The sequence below is a fragment of the Ochotona curzoniae genome, unplaced genomic scaffold (genome assembly GCF_017591425.1).
Source record: "Ochotona curzoniae isolate NIBS_2020 unplaced genomic scaffold, NIBS_Ocur_1.0 patch71, whole genome shotgun sequence".
Classification (NCBI taxonomy): Eukaryota; Metazoa; Chordata; class Mammalia; order Lagomorpha; family Ochotonidae; genus Ochotona; species Ochotona curzoniae.
The window spans coordinates 122,942-146,329 of NW_024467052.1; the positions used below are offsets into that span (position 1 = coordinate 122,942).

General features: G+C 42.0%; 1 protein-coding gene across 10 annotated transcripts in view; it reads left to right on the forward strand.

Annotated features, from left to right (window-relative positions):
* LOC121168168 (phospholipase DDHD1) overlaps positions 1 to 16,946 on the forward strand; it is a 69,450-nt gene extending 52,504 nt beyond the window's left edge. For 8 of the 10 annotated variants that reach the window (XM_040998003.1, XM_040998004.1, XM_040998007.1 and 5 more), the window contains 6 exons: positions 146 to 221; positions 4,198 to 4,347; positions 7,472 to 7,724; positions 8,705 to 8,896; positions 11,690 to 11,773; positions 16,693 to 16,946. In XM_040998003.1, coding sequence (XP_040853937.1) covers positions 146 to 221; positions 4,198 to 4,347; positions 7,472 to 7,724; positions 8,705 to 8,896; positions 11,690 to 11,773; positions 16,693 to 16,874 — 937 coding nt within the window. In that variant the 3' untranslated portion in view covers positions 16,875 to 16,946. The remainder of the gene's footprint in view (positions 1 to 145; positions 222 to 4,197; positions 4,348 to 7,471; positions 7,725 to 8,704; positions 8,897 to 11,689; positions 11,774 to 16,692) is intronic. The other 2 variants (XM_040998005.1, XM_040998006.1) reach the window with 1 other exon arrangement.
* The last annotated feature ends 6,442 nt before the right edge of the window (positions 16,947 to 23,388 follow it).

The window sequence follows — 23,388 nt, forward strand, 5'->3', positions numbered from 1 at the left end:
ATGGCAAGTACATCTGTTTAATACTGGTGATAAGGAAAATGTGAGGAATTAATAATACATCTCCATTTGCTTTTTTATATGTTAGTAAATGTCAAATTGATGGAACTGTAAATGTGTATGTACATAATCTCCTACCACTTCCTAGGCTGAGAGAAATAGAAGAACGGCTCCATGGACTGAAAGCATCGTCTGTGTCACAAGCACCTGCCTTAAAATTTAAGGTGAGGAGAGAGTGATCAGGTTTTTTAAACATCGTTTGAGCCATGGTTTTAGGATTCATTTACTGTTCTTTCACATGAATGCTGGTTAAACTATACTGTGTGTTTGACACACAGGACTCAGGGTGAGTGAGGGCTGGAGGAGAGCAGGAATGGTTGAAAAGGTGTGATGGAAAGCTTGTCAGGAATTGTGAGACAGCCCAGTTGGAAGTAGAGCAGAGGCAAAGGGAACCCCAAGGTGGTACAGAGGTGTCAGTGCTGTTGAAAAGGACACGCCTTGACCTGAGTGGCAGTTGATTTCCTGTCAGTAGTAAATCAGTTCTTGATCCTCAGTTCCTGTTGAGCATATGCTCATATCTAGTCTACTTTTGTTGCATCTTCTTGAAAGGTGTTTTGTCACAAAATTTTACCACACGTTTCAAGATGTACAAGGAGTGTGGTCCTTGGAGTCCTCTCTCCTGTCATTATTATGAGTATAATTTATGCTAGACATATCAAATTGATATGGTAGAAAATTAAATACTTCTGTTTCTGTTTGGATTTTCTAATGTAGGCTTGAGTATTACACAGTAAGTGTATTAGGATCTTGAAATTCTGTATGTACAGTGTAATTAAGTATCCGGAAGCATAATCATTCATAATTTAATGAATTGGTAAATTGTCATATAATTAGGAAAAAAGAAATAAAAATGTGAAGCTTAGGTCCAGGTATCTGATGGAACTGATAAATTAATGCTTAGGAGTGCAGGGTTCTAAAGAAACTAAGCCTTCTCTTGCTTGTTGATGAGAAGCTGAGTTTGCGTGTGGTGTTGATGGTAGACATCTAGCCTGGCAGCGCAGGGGCCTGTGTCCTGTGCTGCAGCGCCTGCACTCACACCCACGCTCTCCTCCAATCTGGCTTGTGCGTTTCCCAGGAGTCAGCAGGTGGCAGCTCTCGGCCTCGGGGTCCCCGCCTGTTTTGTTCTTCCTTCCCTTCCCCTCCCTCTCCTTCCTCTCCCATTCTCTGTTCCCTCTCCTGTTCTCTTCTTTTTCCCTTCCCTACCTCCCCTCTCCTCTGCTTCCATCTCTCCTCTCCTCTCTTTACCTTTCAAGTAAGTTAAAAATTAAATTTGAAAAAGGTAAAAGAATATTAACAAACATTGGTATAGAAAACAGGAAACTTTTGTCCTGATCGAGTGGCTTTCCCACCAACCTGCTGCATAACACAGTCACTGTTTCAGAGTCCATTATTTATTCATTTCTGACAGACTAAATGTCTAAACCTCTATTTGACCTTTTAAAGTGTTAGATGTAGATGCCATTAAAGCAGTCGTCATCGTTATTGGAAAGATAAGCATTTCTTTGTGTATTTGTCTATCAAGCTGCGATCTCATCATGAATGAAGTTGTTTATTCCAAGAATAAAACTGTTTAGCAGATATTAATGAAGTGCCTAATCAGTGAGTGCATAAAGCATTTTGCTAGGACTGTGTGTGTGCACACACTTGTGTACATGTTGAAATGTGCATGCCTGATGTTCTGTGCATCAGGCATGTTAAAATCACCCAGTCCTTTCAAAACTTTGTCTCAAACCTTCTTTAACTTAGAGGTACCAACTTAAATGCATATGTATTTTTTTCATTTTGAGGAAAAAGAAAATGCAGTCGAGTCTTTTGGGGAAGGAAGGGCGGTCGAGGTGGAGAAAATAAGTGCAGGGACATTGTAGATTACAGTCCAAGGGGCAGGTAATGAGGTACAGAGTTAGACTCGATTATTAGTGTGACTTACTGATGTTGTGTCTGGGATCTTATTCACTAAAACAGGAAAAATTAGATATAGGATAGATTTAGGAGAGAATACTGCAAAATTCTATCAGTAATCCAATGCTATGGACTGCTGTGGTCTTTGTTTTAAGATTCTCAGCTTCCTCAGGCTTTGTGGCACCACTCTCTGCAGGGCCTTTTCCGCTCCGCACAGCCCCTCTGGCTCTCCGCCTTCACCTGCTGAGCAACTGCAGACATTCCTCACAGCCTTGTAGGAAACCCGCCTCTCATTTTATGCACCTGTCAGGCAACTTACTCCTTTGGTTCTACATGTTGTTTTTATCATGGGAACACATAGATTTGGATCATGACATCTCTGATTCTGTGTCTCATACCCTAGATTTTCAGGTACATGCTAGAGATACTAGAAACTTACTATGAATCAAACAGGATTTGGGTGTTTTCATCTTTACCAGCCAGCACAAATGCTCTATATGTCGTAGCCTCCGAGTTGGAACTGATTGTTCCTTTCTTCCCTTCCTTACAGCACTTTTCCCCTTTGTTGCCCATGTGTTTTTTCATGGAAGCTCTGTTCCAGTGGTCCTTGTTCCTTGTTGGCCTATGTATGTCCCAGCAACCAGCCTGTAGCTTCATGCGGCAGAACAGTTTCATAAATCTTTGACTAGGGTACAGAATCCCTTACACAACGAAATCGCCTTCCTTCCCCTTCTTTCTTTTTCAACTTACATTCAGTTTAACAATAATGGGGTTCTCCTGGCACTTAATCATTTCTATCTAGAATGATTAAAGGTAGGTACATAGTTACCAAGTGATGAAGATACTATCTTGACAAAGTTCATTAAGAAGAGACAAATACACTTGGAGATGCTATTGTCATTTGTGTTTTATAATATATGTTAAGGTCAAATCCTGTTTTTTAAAAAAATAACAGCCCAAGTAAGCATTTGGCACAGCAGTTAAGACAGCACTTGGGGGATTATTGTGGGTCACTCCAACTAAGCTGCAGCTCCCACTTGTTTATGCGAGGGCCGAGTATGTGCTGGGCAGAACCAGGCTGGACTGTAACACCCATTGGTTCCAGTGGAAGTCGGGGCTGAAAACAGAACCAACCCAGCGATCGCAACCACCAGCTGATCAGGGCAATGGACTGTGCTGGGCCCTGTACTTGCTAGCACATACAAGAATCTGGTCTGGGAACACCTCAGACAAAGTTTCTTTGGAGATCTCCCCAATCGAAATGCTGGACTCAGAACCCTAACCAAGAAAAGAGAGAAGACAGAACAGGTCAATCAACCACCTCAGCCATATATGTTGGCAGTGAAATACGGGGCAAACGGAGACTATATAATGGACTATGTCAACCAGTGGGTTCTTCAAAGACCTCATAGTGCTTGGAGTGGCAAGTGATTCATAACTGGTGAACTATCAAAACCACTTGAGCAAGAACCTCGGAGCATACCCTACATCTGGGACCTGGGGAGGGTGGGAAATTGGGTGGGCCTTCTCCCTTAATACCCCTCTTTAAACATGAAGGAAACAATATGGAAATAATAGTCTTACCCACTTTCCTATAGCCCTTGAACCTTTTTACCCTAATTAACTATGTAAAGATTGTAAAAAATATAATGATTAAAAAAAAAAAAAAGACAGCACTTGGGATGCCCTCACTCTCTGCTGAAGTGCCTGGTTCAAGTCCCAGCTACTCTGCTTCTGAGCCAGTTTCCTGCTAATGCTCACCCAGGGAAGCAGCTCCTGGCAAATCCAGACTGAATCTCAGGTTCTTGGCTTTGGACAATGCTGGCTGTTGCAGGCATTTAGAGTGAACCAGTGAAGATCTATCTCTGCCTCTCTGTCTTCCAAATAAATTAATTTGTAAAGGTGATTTGGCACTGTGGTACATAAGGCTGCTGCAGAGTTGTCTCATATGGGCCGGGGTCTACTCCCTGTTGTTCCCAGCAGGGAGCTGGGAAAGCAGTGGAAGATGACTTGGGTCCCTTACACCCATGGGGAGACACAGAAGAGGCTCCTAGCTTCTGGCTTTGGACTGGCCATTGCACACATGAACCAGCAGATGGAAGATCTCTCTCCTCTGTCTCTTAACTTTGCCTTTCAAATGAAAATAAATCCTTTAAAAAAATTATAAAAAGAGTTATTTGAAGTAATTTTGTTAACAAATATTTTCAAAAAGTGACCTGACAAGGATTTTATTATTTTTAGGTTGAGAATTTCTTTTGCATGGGATCCCCATTAGCGGTTTTTTTAGCATTGCGTGGCATCCGCCCAGGAAACACTGGAAGTCAAGACCACATTTTGCCTAGAGAAATTTGTAACCGGTTACTAAACATCTTTCATCCCACAGATCCAGTGGTGAGTTGCAATAATGAAGCCTTTTTTCTCAATATTCAGTTGTTCCCTAAAAAAATCTCTAAGAAACCTTGCAAGGTACTGTGAAATTATTTCAAAGAGTTCATTTGTATGATCATCTTTGTGAAGTTTGTGTTTTTAAAACATTTGTGTTTAGGTGAATTTAGGGCTCATGAAAGAAAATAACTGGGATGGGCTCTGTGGTCCTGCACAGTAAGCTCCTTCCGGAAATACCTGCATCCCGTATCAGAATTCTGGTTCGAATCCATGCTGCTCTTCTTCCAATCCAGTTCCTTGCTAACGCACCTGAGAGGCAGTGGACAATGGCTCAAGTACTTAAGTTTCTGCCACCCATGTGAGAGACACAGATGGAGTTCCTGACTCCTGGTTCAGCCCTAGCTGGTAACGGCCATTTGGGTAGTAAATCCTCAGATGAGAGATTCTGTGTCTGTTGTCTCTCTCTCTCTCTGTCTCTTTGGCACTCTGCCTTTCAAAGCAAAGCAAATCTTTTTTAAAAAATAAAATAACCTTGCAAGAAATTCTGTTTATGCTATAGAAACATAACGACAGGGCCTGGCATGGAAGCCTCGTGTCTAAAATCCTCACCTTTCATGTAGCAGAATTCGAAATGGGCTCCGGTTCTGGTCCTGGCTGCTCCACTTCTCATCCAACCTGTTTGTGGCCTGGGAAAGCAGTGTGGAGGATGGTCCAAAGCCTTGAGAACCTGCATCCACATGGGAGACCTGGAAGAAACTCCTGGTTCTGGTTTCAGTTGCCTCAGCTCTGGCCATTGCAAACACTTAGGGAGTGAACCAGCAGTCGGAAAATCTTTCTGTCTCTCCTTCTCTCTGTAAATCTCACTTTCCAATAAAAAGAAGTAAGTCTTAAAAAAAAAAAAAAAAGGAACATACCATAAAAAGTTATCGCTGGGCAGTTAATACAAAAGAGAGCAGTTTGTTGGACTGCTTGGCCACTTGCAGTGTCAGTAACCTAGCAACCATAGATAGACCTTAAAAGTCTTGCTTTCAATACATTCCTCTAAAGCACATTGCAATAATGAGAATAATGAGGCGTGTTTGCCAAATCCTCTCAAAGTGAAAATATTCAAATACTCTATATTAAACATGGAAAGGTGAAACCCCTTATTTTAGCTGAATAGAGTTATTTTTAAAAAGTCAACATTATCCATTCTCTATTGGGCTTGCACTGCAAGTATTTTTTTCTTTTCATATAAGTCCTCCCAGCTATCTTACATTCTGATTAATAATGTAATGCCAAGTAAGATTTTTAGACAAGAAAAATACTCCCTTAAATGCGTTTAGGGATAAAATAAAGTATTACTAATGCTAATACAAGCTATTTTAAATAACATTCAGTTTCTGTAAAAGAGCTTTATGTGGCTGCATAAAGGACTTTAAAGGTTGTTTAGTAGCAAATAAGTATAATATTGAGTCAGCACTAGAATTTCAGAAAATCTCTTGTAGTTATGACATAAACTTACCTGGTAGGTAAATTAAATTCAGATATGGAATAAGCCATCTTGACTAAATCACTTCTGAGAATCTATGATGCAGAAAGGATTATTTTCCTTCATAGAGTTGTTAGGATTAGGTGTGATATAAAAACACCCAGCTAGGCAATAAGCATTTCATTAATGTACATTCGTTGTGCTCACTCTCTTATAATTTGGAAGCAAACTTGAGTTTATAAATGAACTCTAAACTCTATTCTTTGTATATTTTAAACTTTGTAATTTTGTAGAGGAATGATGTGCATGTTTTTAAAATTGATTTTTAATTGAAGGACAGATTTATAGGGAGAAGAGACAGAAAGAGAAACACCTTCCACCCACTGGTTCACTTCCTTACTGGCCAACATGGCAGGAGCTGAGCTGATCTGAAGCCAAGAGCCAGGAGCCAAGAACTTCTTAGTCTCCTGCATGGGTGCAGGGACCCAAGACATTGAGCTGTCCTCTACTGCTTTCCCAAGCCACAGCTGGGAGCTGGATGGGAAGTGGGACAGCCAGCACATGAACCGGTGTCCATATGGGATGCTGACACGGATGGAGGCTTAGCCTTAATCCATGGCGCCACCCCCATTTTTATTCACTTTATAGCTCTTGTAGATTTTGATTTGGTTTGGTTGTTGGGTTTGGGTTTTTGTTGTTATTGTTGTTTTTGTTTGAAAGGCAGACCAGCAGAAATCTCCCCATCCGCTGCTCTACTCCCCAGATGCTCGTAACAGCCTGTGCTGAGGCAGACTGGAGGCAGGATATGAGCACTCAGTTCTGGTCTCCTAAGTGGATGTCAGAAGTCCCAAGTACTTGAGCTGCTTCCTGCTGGCTCTCAGTCTTAGCATTAAGAAGCTGGACTCGGGAACAGAGAGGCTCAGCTGGACTGGCCACGCCAGCCACACCCAAACAGCTGCACCACATGTCTGCTTTTGTGATCTAATAATGTCAGAACTGTGCTAAACACTGTTTACCAACACTGCTGCTCCTGTCCCTCTGAAGGACGCTGAGGCTGTGAAACCTTGTGTTCCACGGCCACATGCACTTCACAAGTGGCAGAGAACCCCACGTGAGCCTGGGGAATTGTGATGCCACGTTGCCTTTTTTCTGTATCCTCTACACTTCACATCAGATGGATGGTTTTAGGGGCATTGGAGTTACGCTGCTACATTAACCTGTTTGAAAACCTATTTGAAAGGTTTAGTTAGAGCTCCGAGAATATTAAAAATGGACTTTATTGGCCAGTGCTGCCCATCACCATCCACTACTTTGTCAGACTAACATTAATGTAATTGTCAGATGATATAATCCTAGTCAGAATTCATCCATTTCTCTAAATAACTGATTAATGGATACTATTAGCCTAAATGAACTCCAGTTGTTTATTTTTTTGTCATAATCTCTTCACTGGTTTAGGATTTGTGATCAAACCAACTGCATATTAACATTGAACAAATAGAAATACATGTTGGAAATAGTCATTGTGGTTTTTTGTGGTTTTTTTTTTTTTTTTTGTAATTTCTTAAGGTCCACTTGCCAATAGTAAAATAAAAACAGTTACTAAAGTTCAAACATTATTCTTTACTCTTGTGCTTCTTTGAATTTTTTTTAATGAAGGCTTATCGATTAGAACCGTTAATACTGAAGCACTACAGCAACATCTCCCCTGTCCAGATCCACTGGTACAATACTTCAAACCCTCTACCTTATGAGCACATGAAGCCGAGCTTTCTGCACCCAGCCAAAGAAGCTACCTCAGTTTCCGACAACGAAGGCGTTTCGGCCGTATCCAGCCCTGTGACCTCACCAGTCTTGTCCCGCCGGCACTATTCAGAATCTATAACAAATATAGGCAAAGCAAGTATACTAGGTAATTTACGCTAAGTGTTCTGTGAATAGAAGCACTTTGCATATAGACATTTAATCAGAGGGACTTGGAAGATAGTCGATGTATTACAAAACTTGCAGTGCTTAACCCCCGTGTGTAGGATTAACCACTTCTCTCACTGTTCATTTTTGAGGACTAAAGGCTCTAAAGTCAGACCCTAAGACTGTTTTGACACTGTCAAGTTTTGGATTATGAGATAGTTGGATGGACCAGAGAAAGCAAGCTTCTAAGAATGCAGCCCTTTCCATCTTGACCTTGCTCCATGCTGAGTGGGAGATCTTGAGCAAATCGCATGCCGTTTAATTCTCTGCTTCCTCATCTGTGAAATCCATGAGTGCTTGTGTACCGTGGGGACACACCATCCTATTATCTGAAATGTTCTAACTGCTCAAGCTGTGAGCTTCTTGGGAGCAATATGCATATTTATTTTCCCTTTGAATGCTCTCCAGTGCTTGCCCAGTGTATGTTTTAGTCCTGGAACCCACTTTGGTGCCACTTGAATTTGTCCATTGCTTTTGGTTACAAATTGCTTTAACATAAAATGCCACAAGATGGCACTATAAATAAACTTTAGCTACTGTACTTATTTAATGTTTCACATTGTCATACCCAGTTTATTGGTGGCTTCTTATAACATCATCACATTATCTTAACAGTAGGCATATTCATAGTAGGTATATATTTACTATTTATGATTCTTTTAAACATTGGGCAGTGGTCACCATAGTGAAATAGAATATTGTTTCTTCTGGTTCTATATGCTATTTCTGTGAAGTTTATACAAATCTTATTCAATTCAATACCATTTTTATTTGGAAATTTACTGTATAAATGACAGTTTTCTTAGGTTCCCACCCTGGAAAAGCATGAGTGAGGCCAGTTGGCTGTAATGGTGGGTGGTGCTCTTTAATTTGAAGTTCAGAGTGACTCACAGAATGACTGCCCTGTTTTTTGGAATACAGGGGCTGCTAGCATTGGAAAAGGACTTGGCGGAATGCTGTTCTCAAGATTCGGACGGTCATCTACATCCCAGTCATCTGAGAGCTCGAAGGACTCAATGGAAGACGAGAAGAAGCCGGCTGCTTCACCTTCTGCAACCACTGTAGCAACGCAGACTCTGCCGCAGAGCAGCTCTGGCCTTCTTGACTCTGCATGTTAGTTCACACAGTTCTTTCAGTTTATGTTCTTTTTACAACTGGAGCTGAGTAGGAAGGTTTAAAATGTTAACATTAGCCATCAAGTCTGAGATCTAAAGCATACCTTACCTTCTTACATTTAAAAAAAAAATTATTTCCAGGTAAATGCACTTTTATTTTCTGCACTAGAGAATTAATGTTTAGAACACTAGTAATCAGGGCCTTGTGGCAGCAGAGTCTCAAATGACAAGCATAGATCTCTTGGGGTGAGTATCCCCTGTTCTTTATAGAGTAGATTTCTGTTCATACGATCCTCTGTATCTTAGATTCTTGTAAGTGCTTCAAAGCTATGCTGTGTCTTGTCTTTAGACTTTTTAAAAACTGCTCTTCCAGAACCATTCTGTTGCTAATCCCACAGTTCCCTTCATCCAGTCTGATTATAAGACCATCAGATCATGGCAGCTGTGCTGAACCTGCTGTTTGCATTCCAATCCTGTCACAGCTGTCTGGCGTGAAGGCCATGTTAAAGAAATGAGTGAATGAAAAAATGATGGGCCGTATTGGCCTTAGCATTAGACTGGAGTTTTATTTAAGTTTTTCCAATAAACATACGAAGTATAAAGGTTGACTAGTTGTAAAACACTAATATGCTTAATATGTATTCACTTCCAAGGATCTAAACTTGAATATTTTTCTAATTGTCAAGTAAAATAAATAGTGTTCTACTTCACAATTGATGTATAAAAGGAAGCATAGGGTCTTAACCAGGCATTCCCTTTTTGTTACTTTAGCAAAAAGAGGAATATGCTTTCTTTCCCTAAACAGATTTCATGCCCAATGTACTAAGATGGTCCTCTTACTGTGGCTGCAGTTCTGACTTTTAAAACACCCAGGACGTGTTGTCATCCTTTAAACTTACAGGTCTAGGACACAAGTGTAGGTGTGACTAGTCCCCAAGCTTCCCACAGCCACTTGCTTTCCAGGATGAATGATAACTAGGTTTGACGTTCCTGTTTGGTCAAAAGCATTCTTTTTTAAAATTTATTTATTTGTATTGGAAAGGCAGGTTTACAGAGAGAAGGAGAGAGAGAGAAACATGTTCCAACCACTGGTTCACTCCCTAAGTGTTTGCAACAGGCAGAGCTGAGCTGATACAAGGCCAGGAGCCAGGACTTCCTTCCATGTCTCCCACATGGGTACAGGGTCCGAAGGCTTTGGGTCATCCTCCACTGCTTTCGCAGACCACAAACAGGGAGCCGGATGCGAAGTAGAGCAGCTGGTTCATGAACAGCGCCCATATGGGATCCCGGTACGTGCAAGGCAAGGATTTAAGCCACTAGGCTAATACACCAGGCCGCGAAAGCATTTTTAATGTAATTTAGTGTGCCACACTCTCGAGTACTAAAAATTTTATAGTTAGTTGTCATTTGAACATTGCCTCAAAAGTTTGTTTCAGACTTTGACATTCATGTAAAATTTATATTTTAGCTTTTCTGTAAGAACTGTGCTGGAACTGATTTAAGTTTTCTTTTTTGCTTAATATAAAAAATATAATTGTAAAAATACAGAAATTTGTTGTGACATGCAGGTGTCAAAACTATAAAACCAGAGAAAAAATAATTTCATAGGATTTTTTTAGGATAACAGGTAAAAAGCAAGATTCTTTGTAATGTTATTAGTATGCAACAATAATACTACAAAACACTAGGATGAGTAAGGAATCAGGAGGAGTAGAACAAGGCGTAAACTCCAGAAGAGGAGTGATGAGAATGTGGAGAGAACAAAATAGAAGAACTGTGTAGAGAAATCACACGGAAGGCAGGGACCTCTCTCCTGGGTTGTATCACATCACAGTATATTGGTCGTTTTAACAAAATCCATATTCAGTCATTCATGTCTATAAATTTCTTAAAGTGGCAGATTTCTTGTCAACTGTAGACTTAACTAAATCTGAGTTGTTTGTTAGCATTAATTACATACATTTATCTCTAGATATAAATGCTAATTACTAAAGCTGGACTAGTACTCAGATTTCTTCCTTTGAAATCAGATCTGAAGATTTGCCTTGCTAGTTCTTTGACCTGCTTCAGTGATGTACTCTTCTATGTAATCCTGACTTACAATTTCTAATATCACAATTATGCTCTCTTGTCTGTATCTTGCAAATCATTCAGACTTTTCCTCCTAAAATTGTCCTGGATTTGGGTGTTGTGATGCGGTTATCCCGACTTTGCTTCTTTCTTCTCCTCACATGACGGCTTTCATTCTTTGGGGTGATCCTTACTCTGAAGCTCTCTTTGGTCCTCACTCTGAGGGGCAGGTGCTCACAGCCTTGCCTTCACAATCACTGAGACTGTTTCAAGAGCAAGACTATCTGTTGAAACCCACTGCATTTCCTTCCAGCTGAAGCACCTCACATAGCTGTTCTTCATTTCTTTTATGAACAATCCAGTCGTCTGGGGGTTTCCTAATTCATTTCTGTCCTCTTCTGTTGGTAACATTAATGAAAAGGAAAAAAAAGGTGCCTTTCAAGATTGTTTTGCCTCTTGGTTACCAGCTAAATGAGTTATAAATTTAAGGGCTATTTAGATGTTAACAGTATATACATTATATTTCAGAGTTAATTATGCTTACATTTTCTATGAAAGAGCACCTCGAAAAAAAGCAGTGTGTACTTCTGTATGTATGCTGGCTCTCATCCAGTTATTCAATGTACTGGCCTAACATTTGGCTACTGCCTCATTGATTGAAGGCCATTTTTAACCATCAGCCAATCCTTTACAGTGTCTCATTTTTTGTTTTTTTCCACAGATTTCAGACTTCAAGAATCCTTCCTTTATCTCCCACAACTTCTTTTCCCGGAAAATGTAATGCAGAATAAAGATAATACCCTCGGTATGGTATATGTCAGGAATAGCTCAGTTAACTGGGACTGATTTGCGTAGTATTCTTCTGCTCATTGGAACATGACTTCAGTTCTTCTGTGAGACCAGCTTCTCTGTCACCACCATGTTGTGTGTATTTTCTAATCTTACGGTGTTCCTGAAACCTGAGTAGGGATTAGGCGCTTAAGGTGCTAAAATATTTCTGTACCCTTTTTCATAGTGGGACCCGTTTAGTGAGGTGAAGAAAACGTTAGACCATTTTCTTTCTTCAGATGTTTCAGAGAGGTTCTCTGTTCTTTGGTATAACCCACTTTGATACAAGAAGCTCATGGTACAGAGTTTGGTCATCCGTGCTTGCTGCGGATAACCAGTAGCGTTCCCCCTCAGGCAGTAGGCGTGCCTTAGCTGACACCTGGCTTCAGCCAGGGCCAGATTCACTTTGAAAGTAGTTATTAGTGAGTGCCAGTGACATTTCCATTTTCTTCGTTTTCAGCATATTCTGAATGCATTACTAGGAGTTAATCTTTGTCAGTTTAAAAGTATCTCATGACTAACTTCACATCCATAGCTTCTCTCTCTTTTTTTTTTTTCTTAAGTACTGGGTTTGTGGTTTCTAACTTTGAATTAAAAAAAAAATCACAGGTTTTTCTGTGGTTATTTAATCATGCTTAAATTTATATTTTATTGCTGGTTTACATAAATATTTCCAGTTTTCAAAAATTCTCTTTACTTGATACTTGCTCCAGAATTGTATTTTTAGAAGCCGGTTTTTGGCACCATAGCAATGGAAGTATGTTGATCTAATTCTGTGAATTCTCCCCACCCACAAAATAATCTTAATATAAGTGCCGTCTCTGCCCATATAACAGCCAGTCACTCCTGTAAAGAACTAACTTGATTTGAGCTCTTCCCATTTTTAGTTTGAGAAAGGAAAAGGAATCACTGACACATTTGTCCTGCTATCGGGTAGCCTGACACCTCAAGGCCAGCTCAGCTTTCTCTTCCTTATAAACACAGCAGGTTTGAGTGGGAATGTTTACATGGGTTCTGTCTTCTCTTCTGTTCTCATTTAAGCAACAATTTTTATTAACTGTTTAGTATGTGCCCCAAAACCAAGATGAAACACACTGTAGTACAAATACAGATTTGGAATGAAAACTGGGAAGGCAGATGTCTGCTTAAATAACTATAGCCTGGGTAGCATGGGATGAGGCACAGGACAGAAGTGCAGAGGTGAGAGCCAGGGCCTCTGCTCTGAGGAATGACGAACTGCTGCACCTGGAGGGATCCTAGAAGGCTTTGTAGGAAGGGTTGGCCTCTGGGTGTACAGAAATACAAGGATGCTGCCGGGAGAGGCAGCTGCAGGAGCCAGACCACGAACACACAACACCTGTGGGGTATGCAGCACTCTGTTAGTTCCCTTGAGGAAAGCTGAGGAGGAAGGGAAGGGAATCTTTCTGAATACAGTTGGGAAAATTTATTAATCCGAGTTGTGGACAAAGCAGCAGATCCGACATTCCATGAAGTTTCTCATATTGTCATCCAATGTTAGGAAGTTAAATGTCTTCCAAGATAAATTTGGGAAAATGTTTCTGACAAAATAATTGACTAGAACACCCATATAAGTGATGGTGTTGCTTTTAATATATATATATGTTGTTTGTGTGTGAGAGAGAGAGAGAGAGGATGGCAAAGTGGGAGAGACTGAGAGATAAAGAAATCTTCCATCTGCCAGTTGACTCCTCCAGTGTCCACAATGGCCAGGTCTGGGCCAAGCCCGAGCCAGGAGCATGAAGCTTCCTCTGGCTCTCCCACATGAGCAGGGGAAACTGAAGCACCTGAGCCGCCATCTGCTGCTTTCCCAGGCACGTTGGCAGGACCAGGATTCAACCAGGTACCCTGAAAAGGGAAGCCCGGCCCTACAGGCAGTAGCTAAACTGGCTGTATCACAGTACCAGCCTTTGTTACACTTTCTTAAGACAGTTGGAGGCTATTCTTAAATATATTTGCAACTATGATAATTCACAAATTGTAAATATCCCTATGTATGCAATAATTAACCATGTGAGATGTGTAGTTTCCAACAAGAACTCTAAACATGTTTTTTGTGAGTGAGTCATCATTCCTTTGGGAGCATGAGTACTTACGTGTTTTCTTGGTATCTACTTGGAGCCCCAACCCATGCAATTATGGCTATAATTATTACTTGCAAATAATGCAACTTTATGACTTGTTAGGTTTTGGAAATTTTGTCTCCAGGAAATTGAAATGTTTTCAGTAAATGGTAAAAAACCTGACCAATTTAGTACACATTATATAGTAGAAAGATGAGCTATCACTTCCTGTTATTTTGTTTTCCATGCAGTATCCATGTTGACAATTCTTACACACAAAATTCTCTGGTGTGGGTGCAGTACTGGTTAAGATATAAGCTGGATTCTTAATTCTTCTGTACTCTCAGAACCCACCTAAAGACAAATTTTAAAAGGGCAGGAGTAATGACCTTGATTAGATTCCTACTTCCCTCAGGCATTCTTATCAGGACCTAGTTAATGTTTTAGTCCCTGCTATGGGCAAGGCAGTGCTTTGAAGACAGTACAGGCATATCCACTGCCCTCTTCTCTTTTTATCTTCCCATACATACTACTGGGATGAATCTACAAATTAACACCAATGGGCCCAGCGCCGTAGCCTAATGGCTAAGTCCTTGCCTTGCATGTGCCAGGATCCCATATGGGCACCAATTTGTGTTCCAGCTGCTCCACTTCCCATCCATCTTGTGGCGTGAGAAAGCAGTAGAAGCCTTGGGACCCTCTGGGAGAGGGCTCCTCGCTTTGGATCAGCTCCAGCCTTTGCAGCCACTTGGAGAGTGAACCAGTGAATGAAAGATCTTTTCTCTGTCTTCTTTTCTGTAAATCTGCCTTTCTAATTAAAGTAAATGAATCATTAAAAAAAAAAAAAAACAACAAATAGCACCAATGTGCTGTGGAGTACAAAAGAAAAAAGATAAGGATGTTACTGCCTCACATACAACTTTTTATTGCTTCTGTCTTGTTATGGATTAGTGTTTGTTAGGAAAAATGCAAATTTGAAACTTGATTTAAAAAATGGTATATTTTATGAGCATTATATGGCATAATTGACATTTAGACTTCTTAGGTGTATGAACCCCCTATAAAGCTGTGTTGGTAGATTCCTGACCATGCCTTATCATGAATGCATCAATGGATAATCAGCAGTTGTGTTGGCCATTTAAAAACACTAGAAGGTACTATCATAACGTGCCAGGTTAACGCTCAGCAAACTGTAGGAAATCATTCCCTCAAGTCGTGAGCTTTCCTGTTTGTGATGACCAGATTCCCAGTGTAGAACAAAACCCACCTTCCCCAACCTTCGTCTTGGTTTTCCCAGTGTTTACTTCTCACATCCTTTGCTGCTGAGCAAAGAAAGCAACCAGTAAGTGTATGATTGGGGTGACCAAGGCACTTTGGGCTTTTGTTGAGATGGTAGGATGGTGCTGTTTGGGCCACTGACCATTTTAAAAGAGTTCCTGAAGGTCAAAGTGTCATCTGAGTGTCCATCTCTACGGATATATTAGTGAGTCCACTAAACGCCCCTTAGAGGAGAGTTAGGGAACCTCATTCACATAACATCCAAAATCAACAGCTTCAAAAATGAGCCTGCTTGGGCCCGGCACAATGGTGTAATAGTTAAGGCCTTGCACACCCGGGATCCCATATGGGCGCCGGTTCTAACCCTGGCAGCCCCGCTTCCCACCCAGCTCCCTGCTTGTGGCCAGGGAAAGGCAGCCGAGGATGGCCCAAGGCTTTGGGATCCTGCATCCACGTGGGATACCCGCGTGGGAGGCTGCTGGCTTTGGATTGGCTCAGCTCCAGCTGTTGCAGCCGCTTGGGGAGTGAATCATTGGATAGAAGATCTTCCTCTCTGTCTCTCCTGTCTGTGTATCCGCCTTTCTAATAATAAAATAAAATAAATCTTTTTTTTTTAAAAAAAAAGAGCCTGCTGCAGATGTATTGAATTTTGAATCCTGCCAGCAATTGCCTGGTTTCCTGGGCCTTTTACAGCCTGAACATTCCTCACCCCTGCCCTAGAGCCTTGATTTTTCAAGGTAATTTTTCTCAAGCAGGTATTACAAGGACTTTGGGAGTATTTTAGAAAAGACCATTGAGTTTGCTGAATTAGTTAAGCCAGCATTGTTAGAAGCACAGTCCTTCATCCCGAGAAGCCCCACTGTTCTCCCAGCTCAGCTCTCCCAGCCTGTCACTGGGTTCTTTGGTTGAATGAACATCAAGTGAGCACTTGTACGTCCTGGCGTGTTAGACTGTGCCACCTGACTTGGGTGTGAGGTGGCTGCCCAGGAGCAATTCTCCTTGGTGGGGAAGAGAACATTCTAGGACTATAAAAAGACTTATCTTTGAATACATCCCCAACAGAACCAGTTGATAAACAGGGCTTCCCACATTAAGAGACATTGAGTGCTCTGTTATGCTCCTGTGGGCACTGTTGCATGCGAATATGCCCATAATTCTTCAAGGCAGGTATTTTCCTTATAACAGATTTGGCACAAAGATAAATAAATGGCCTTGCCAGGGCTTGAACCCATCTTAGTGGGATTTTCCTTTATTTATCTGTTTTCTGCTTCAGAAATACTCAGTGATACCAAGTATATATTTTTTCATCTTCCTCCTCTAGTGTCCCCTACTGGCTGGAGCGTACAAAAGAAAGGGCTTTATGAGTGGAGCCCCGAGCTGCAGAGGTTCTTCTGAGTGTTCCTCCCACAAGATAACAGTGGAGAATATCTTTTTAAAAAAATCATCTGTTCACTAAGTTGTTGACCTCAACTCTAGTAAGTTTATATAGAACCTATCTTATTGTAACCTTTCCTCATTGAACTTTTTCTCTTTGCAGTGGAGTTGGATCACAGAATTGATTTTGAACTGCGAGAAGGCCTCGTGGAGAGCCGCTATTGGTCCGCTGTCACGTCGCATACTGCCTACTGGTCGTCCTTGGATGTCGCTCTCTTTCTCCTAACCTTCATGTATAAACATGAGCGTGACAATGATGCAAAACCCAATTTAGATCCAATCTGAACTCTTGAAGGACATTAATGACCCAAAACTGCTTTTTCTTCCCTTGTTTAAATGGTGTGTTTCAAGATGTGGAGATTTCAGGACTAAATTGTCTCAGTTTTTTTGAGGGGCAAGAAATATTTGAATTTAAAAGCACTTTATTTTTTCTCAATATTTTCAGTCCTACAGAAGTTATTTATAGTTTACATTATTTCAATTATGAATCTGACAGAATCCGCTGCAACATGATGAGTAAAACCTGGAAATGAGGAAGGTTTGGGTCAACTGCTTGTGAACGTCATTGATCACAACCTGACCTAGCCCCGATACAAAGGCCTAGTGACGGATGGATTCCGACGGACTGGCCGGGATGTGTTAGAAATCTGAAAGGGCTGAGATAGAGTGTATTCAGTGTAAAGATTATAAGCAGTGTTTAGATTTCTACGAAAGCTTGCATTTTCACAAGTCCTTTGAAAAAAATATAACATTTTAAATTTTTCAACTTAACTTGCTTAGAAAAGACTAATACTTAAAAAGAAACAATATTTGAAATACTCATAATTTATTACCTCTAATTGCTTTATTTCAATATATGAAACATTACATTTTTTAATATTTCCTTTGAACATAATGTAAGAACCACATTTATTTTCTATAATGTTTGAGACTTTTTTCTCAGAATTCCCATCTTTGTACTCTTCAGATGAAAATATAGACACTGTGGCATATTTTCAGGTTCCTTTTCCATTAAAAAGCTTTTTCCAATAAAATAACACTAGCTCAATTATTTTTTTCTTTAAATATTATTTCACATGTACCTCAGAGACAACTGAATTTTTTCTGAACTTGACATAGATTACTCCGTATTGTGTATATCTCATTAAACTTGTCAACAAATTAATGTTTTTGAAATTGGGACCATGACAGCTCTTTCCAGTTCTAAAATTTTGTATGCCAAACAGTTAGCATACCACTAACAGATTTGATTGTGGGTGTGTTGAGCGAAATGGTGAGACACAGGGCCCAGTCACTCAGGACTGGGCACCCCTGCAGCCTTCCTCGCAGCCATCCACAGTGCTTTTCATCTGAGGAGCTCAAAGTACTGCAAGAGGTATGCACTCAGCCGTCCTGCTAGTAGCTCCTTAAGGCCAGTGAGTGATTCTCGTGTTCCAGGGTAACCCACCAAGACTCCAAAATGCTGGAAGTGCCTGGCTCCCGCCTCCCCACACGTCTACCTGTGCTGAGACTGAAGCCACATGCCATGCATGATCTGCGGGCAGTAATTATAGTGGCAGTTCCCAGTTGGAGGTGGTGACCCTCAAGCTGGTGTGCTCCCGTGTGTGCGTGTGCTCTGCGGCCCTTTCATTCTGGAGAGGAGAAGGGACCCGTGGCATCCCTACCACAGCCGACCCCTGCTCTGCAGCAGTGCCCTCCAGCTTCCAGTGGGGGACTGTCTTGACCTCCCTTGCAGGGGCCGTCTCAACCACTCCTTTCTCCATAAGATAAGCAGTGGCTGTGGGTGGCAGGTAAGGTGTTCCCCCTGTACAGCAGCGTCAGTACTGTTAGCTTCTTCAGCCTCCCAATGAATTTGCACAGCAGAAAGTGTTTTTAGTGTTCAAAAAAATTCCCTGGGCTCCACCACCATGGCCATGACTCACTAGGAAATTCTTGCTATAAAAGGACTTTAGTGAGCAAGGCTGAAGTGATCTTTCTCAAACTTTGAGATTCCTATGAACTCAGGTCATTTTCATGGCCTGTCGTTTAGTAGGTCTGATTTAATTCTCAGGAAAATTAAACTCCTGTCATGTGACTGACTCTAGAGGGACGGGAGTGTTGATGGCCATAGGTGGTATCACAAACACCTGTGCTTCAAGGGTTTCATTCCTTACCACTGAAATGCAAAGAATCCTTTCTACCCGAGAAGAATGAAAACTGTCAAACCTTTGAGCTGGGATTCCAACTTTATTTCTTGGTGTGTTCCTATAGCCAAAGGAATCTGTCTGCCTCCCTTGTTCATACTGAGAAAAGCCAAACTTAAACACTTGGAGTTTATTTGAATTATTGGAAAGAGCAACATCTAAAACCCCTTTTTTCAAAATAGATGTTCCAGGTTCCTGGAGAGGTGTTTTGTCTTCAGTGTTTCCTCAGTAGAGATGCTGATTTGGGTTTTATAGTATTTGCTCTTCCATGTCTCTGCATGTTACCATGAGATATACTTGTACATACCCAGTAATACACAGAGTATGTGTCATTCTGGCTTGATTTAGAAGCTAGGTCAGTTACTGAGTAACATTTTGCATCTCTATTCCACCAAGTACTAAATTGCCCCCCCTAAAAAAGTTCTGTTTTTGATACCATTAAAATTTTATTCTCTATTTTGTGTACCTGGTATGATTCTCATGTGTTGATCAGATCAGTCAGAGTAAGAAATTAAGATAAAAATGCATTAGGTGGAATCTTGCTTTTTTTCCCCTTTGTAGTCAGCCTTACTAAGGCTTTTTGTTGGTTCATGATTTTATTTTCAACAGTGGATTGCTTCTGTTAGAATCCTGATGTGGCTGTCCCATGTGGTGTGTCGTTACAGGGCATCCTGAGGCCTCCAGTCCATGCTGCTTTACGTGTGAGGCTAGGCCCAGGAGTCTTGTCCTTTACATGCTTGTAGTGGACAGCTAGAGCAGACTGGAAGCCCCGGAGACCTGTGAGCACTCATCTGTGTTTCTGCTATTTCCTCCATGAGAGCAGAGGCTTCCCTGTCCTGAAGAGACCTAAGCCACGCCAAGCAGAGTCAGACCAACCTGGAGGGAAAGGTGACAAGTCATGGAATTTCTTTCTGATCACTTAGACTGATATTTTTGTCATCTTGGGGCATTTCATTAAACTTCATGTAGTTGTATACCAAATGTTTTTGAATAATCCTTGTTACAGAAATGCTAAAAAAACAAAAAAAAACCCACTGTAACAAGGTAAGGAAAGCTCAGGGCAGGGCTAAAAAGAGAAGATGCCCATCATAGAGCAGAAGGAGGAACGAGAGTTGGACTGAAGTGGGTGTTGGTGGGTGACATCTGTGGTTAGCCTCATGTGTTATCTGTGATCTACTGGTCCACATCTCTGTCCGCGTCCAGGCTGGATCTTTGTAGCTTCATTTTCACCTCAGAGCCCTGCTTCTGTGGCTTTGTGCTGTGACATCCTATTTTGGTTTTCAGGGGAGGCAAGTGGTAATTTTCAAAAGTTACATAAATTTTCAGGTTTGTTATGGATGTTACAGGTCCTCTTGTCCAACCCTGCTTGAGTTTCACCTATACGTTTAACAAGCAGTAAAAGCCATGAGGGATTGCAGCGCAAGGCAGGACTACACAGTGACCCAGAAGGAAAGTAGCAGCATCTCGCAGGGAAAATGCCCACAGTAATGGAATCAGGCCAGGCGTGGTGTCGAGCACATCCCTTTCCGTTGTATGGGCTGTAAGTGGCCACAGGTGTCCTGTCCACAGGTGAATAGCAGATGCTCAACCTGAAAGGTTCCTTCAGGGAGGGATTTGAGGTACCTCTGCTGCACTAAATTAAATGTCTGCTGCTCTGGGGCAGGGAGGGGGAAGGGTCTCAAAGGGTCTTAACCAGACATTGTTGTCTCTGAAATATGCTTAAGTTACATTTCATTGCCTCACTATACATGGTGTCAACCCCTCAAGTAAGTCCTTTTGTTTTACAAGCGACTGCTCCCCCACTCTGATCACATGTCCAGCCAGTGCCAGAGCCACAGTTGACATCCAGCTCCTGATCCGCAGCTGTTCCTAAGTGTTCCACCATGCCCACTCACCCCATCACCCTGTCACCCTCAGCCTGCATGAGCTTCCTCCTGCCTCGTGGCAAGCTGTGGACAGGATCTGGAGGCTGGCACTCCCCCCAGCTGCTCTCCCTTATCCTCCCAGCCTTCCCCATCTGGACAGAGTTCCCTCCTCTCATGTTTCAGATTTCAGATCCCTAGGAGCAGGGGGAAGAATGCCAAACTACAAAAAACGGGAGGAGGGGGGGATATCCAGATTTCGTTAGTTTTCCAGGTGACAACAAATGGGTGCTTTGTCAGGAAGTAGGTTGCACTGTGTCGAGTGATGTGAAATATTCCCTTTTGTAGAGCCTGTTTTTTCCCTTTTATCAATTCCTGGTAGGTAGGTCATTTCTAAACTTTTACTTCATGAGTTAATGCATAGAAATTTAAGTACTGTAGTTTTTGGAGACTAAGGGAGAGAGAGAGAGAGAGAGAGAGAGAGTGTGTGTGTGTGTGTGTGTGTGTGTTACCTCAAAAATAATCCTTGGCAGGTTGCTGACATGAACTTTTCCTCTGCTTTTGTGTTTCAGCACAAGTGGGTGTAGGCATAGTATTGTCTGCTACCTTATGGTTTTTCATTTACTTGTGGCAGAGTACAGCTTGCTTCCTCCCCATCCCCCGGTTCTCAGGATATACTGGAAAACACTCTTCCAAGAGATGACATCTGCTCTTCAGTTAGAGCAAGAGAAACCAGTGGGCCCTCCTTATCCAAGGGAATTGGTTCCAGGACACCAGAATCTGCCGGTGCTCAGTCCCTGGTGGTGAACGGCATGCTATTTGCATATAACCTACACCCATTCTCCCTGTGCTCTACAACCTCTGGGTTGTAATACCTAATGCGCACTGTAAATGCTACAGGAGTGGCTGTTATTCCATACCGTTTAGAGAACGCAGACAGTTCAGCACACAGGTTAGTTGGTTGGATTTTTCAGGTATTTTTAATTAGCAGCTGGCTGAACCCATGTGTCCAGGATGACTCCCAAGTGCTAATGCCTGACCTTTGATGGTTCCTTCTAGAAAGATTGTCATACCCAGGAATATCACTCCCTTTTCTTGACCACACCTATATCCTCTGCCTTCCACCTCTACTAGGCCTAAAATGGTTTTTTTGATTCCCTATGGGCTTCCTGTTAGAAAAATGTTACTGCTCTCTAGTTCTAAGGCTGCCCTGAACCCAGGCTTCAGGCTTGACCTAAGAGTCAGAGCAGGTTTTTGCCTCCTGCTCGCAGATGCGTTTCTCAGAGGCAGTGGGCACTACGGCTCTCTGGGAACCCTTAGTGCTTCCTGCCACTGCTGGGACCTCTTCTGTCCCCACTCGCTAACAGTGCTAAAAGTAGCATTTTTGTGGTATTTTGTTTTGTTTTGTTTTCTGATGTTCCCTCTCATCATCAATAGCCAAGATGTTCATTTTCTCAACATCTTCTGCTTTATGGGAACTCCCCCCCCCAAAAAAAAAAATAACAGCATTGCCAGTTCTGCTTTTTCTCAACCAGAACTGCACATTTAATAACTTTAAAGCAGTGAACAAGAAGTGTGTTTTCCTGAATTACCCTGTTTTTCAGGCTGGATTGATCCATTTATTCTTTTGTCCTACAATATACAACCTCAAAAGCAAAGCTCAAAGCATTGGAGGGAGTATACTTCTGCTGATGTTTATGGTAAGCCTCCCAAAAACCTTAGAAAGAATATATGACTGTAGCCACTGTACCCTGTTCTAGGAAGGGTGTTGGCAATGGACTGTGTCAGGGACATCCCAGGAGAAGGTGCACATACAAGAAAGCAGCATGTCTGGTCTTAGTATAATTGCACAGCTCCTTGGTCCAGAGTTCAGAAACTGACCAGAATATTTGTTTCCAAGCTGTCCCCAGGACTCCAGGCAGACTGGGACCAATATTCTACCTTTTCCACTCACCTTCCCATTTGGTTGATACCAGAATGACTTATAAAGTGGGTTTGAGATATGTGTTGTTTTAACAATTCAGGAATTTCAGTGCTGGACAGAACTAATTTCCTGAGGTGGTATTGACCTTGGGTTAGAAAGTAAATGGCCAGGCCAAAGTAACCACATTCCGAATTGAGATGGGGCAGGTGAGGGGTGTGGGTGGGGAGGCTGCCAGGAAGAAGGGAGGGTCATCGTGGGAAGGGATGAGGTTGGTGTGATCACCATGGTTTAATAGCTTGGACATTCCAGGGGCAGAATGCCAGGGAAGGGGACAGGGTCACATGGGCCTGCTCACCATGTTTCTCAACCTCTGCCCTTGGTACCAGCTTCCATTCCAGGCTGCCCACAAGCTTTCAACCCAACTCATTCCTTGCCTTCTGCTGTCTGTCTGCTCCAGTCAACCCATGTCACAGCAGGTTACATGCTGTTGCCTAGAAATGCCTGCATTGTATGGTAAGTGGCTTCTTGAAGTACTACTGCAGACCTGTTCAATCCCTGTGGTTGTAATGAGGCTGCTGATCCCATAAATGTTACTTGGAAGCCTTCTTGACTCCTGGATAAAATTATTTTCTCTGTGTGTAAATCCTTTTCACCACTAACCACTCAACCACAGCCCAGTCTACATCATCGCCAGGGGAGGAATACACAACTTCAGTCAGTCCTTGTTTCTCTCCCCACGAGCCCGTGAATCTCATAATTCAAACTACACAGAGCCAAGAGGCCTGTTTGCTGGCTGGCCCCAAAGTCCAGGTGACCCAATCCTGTAGCAA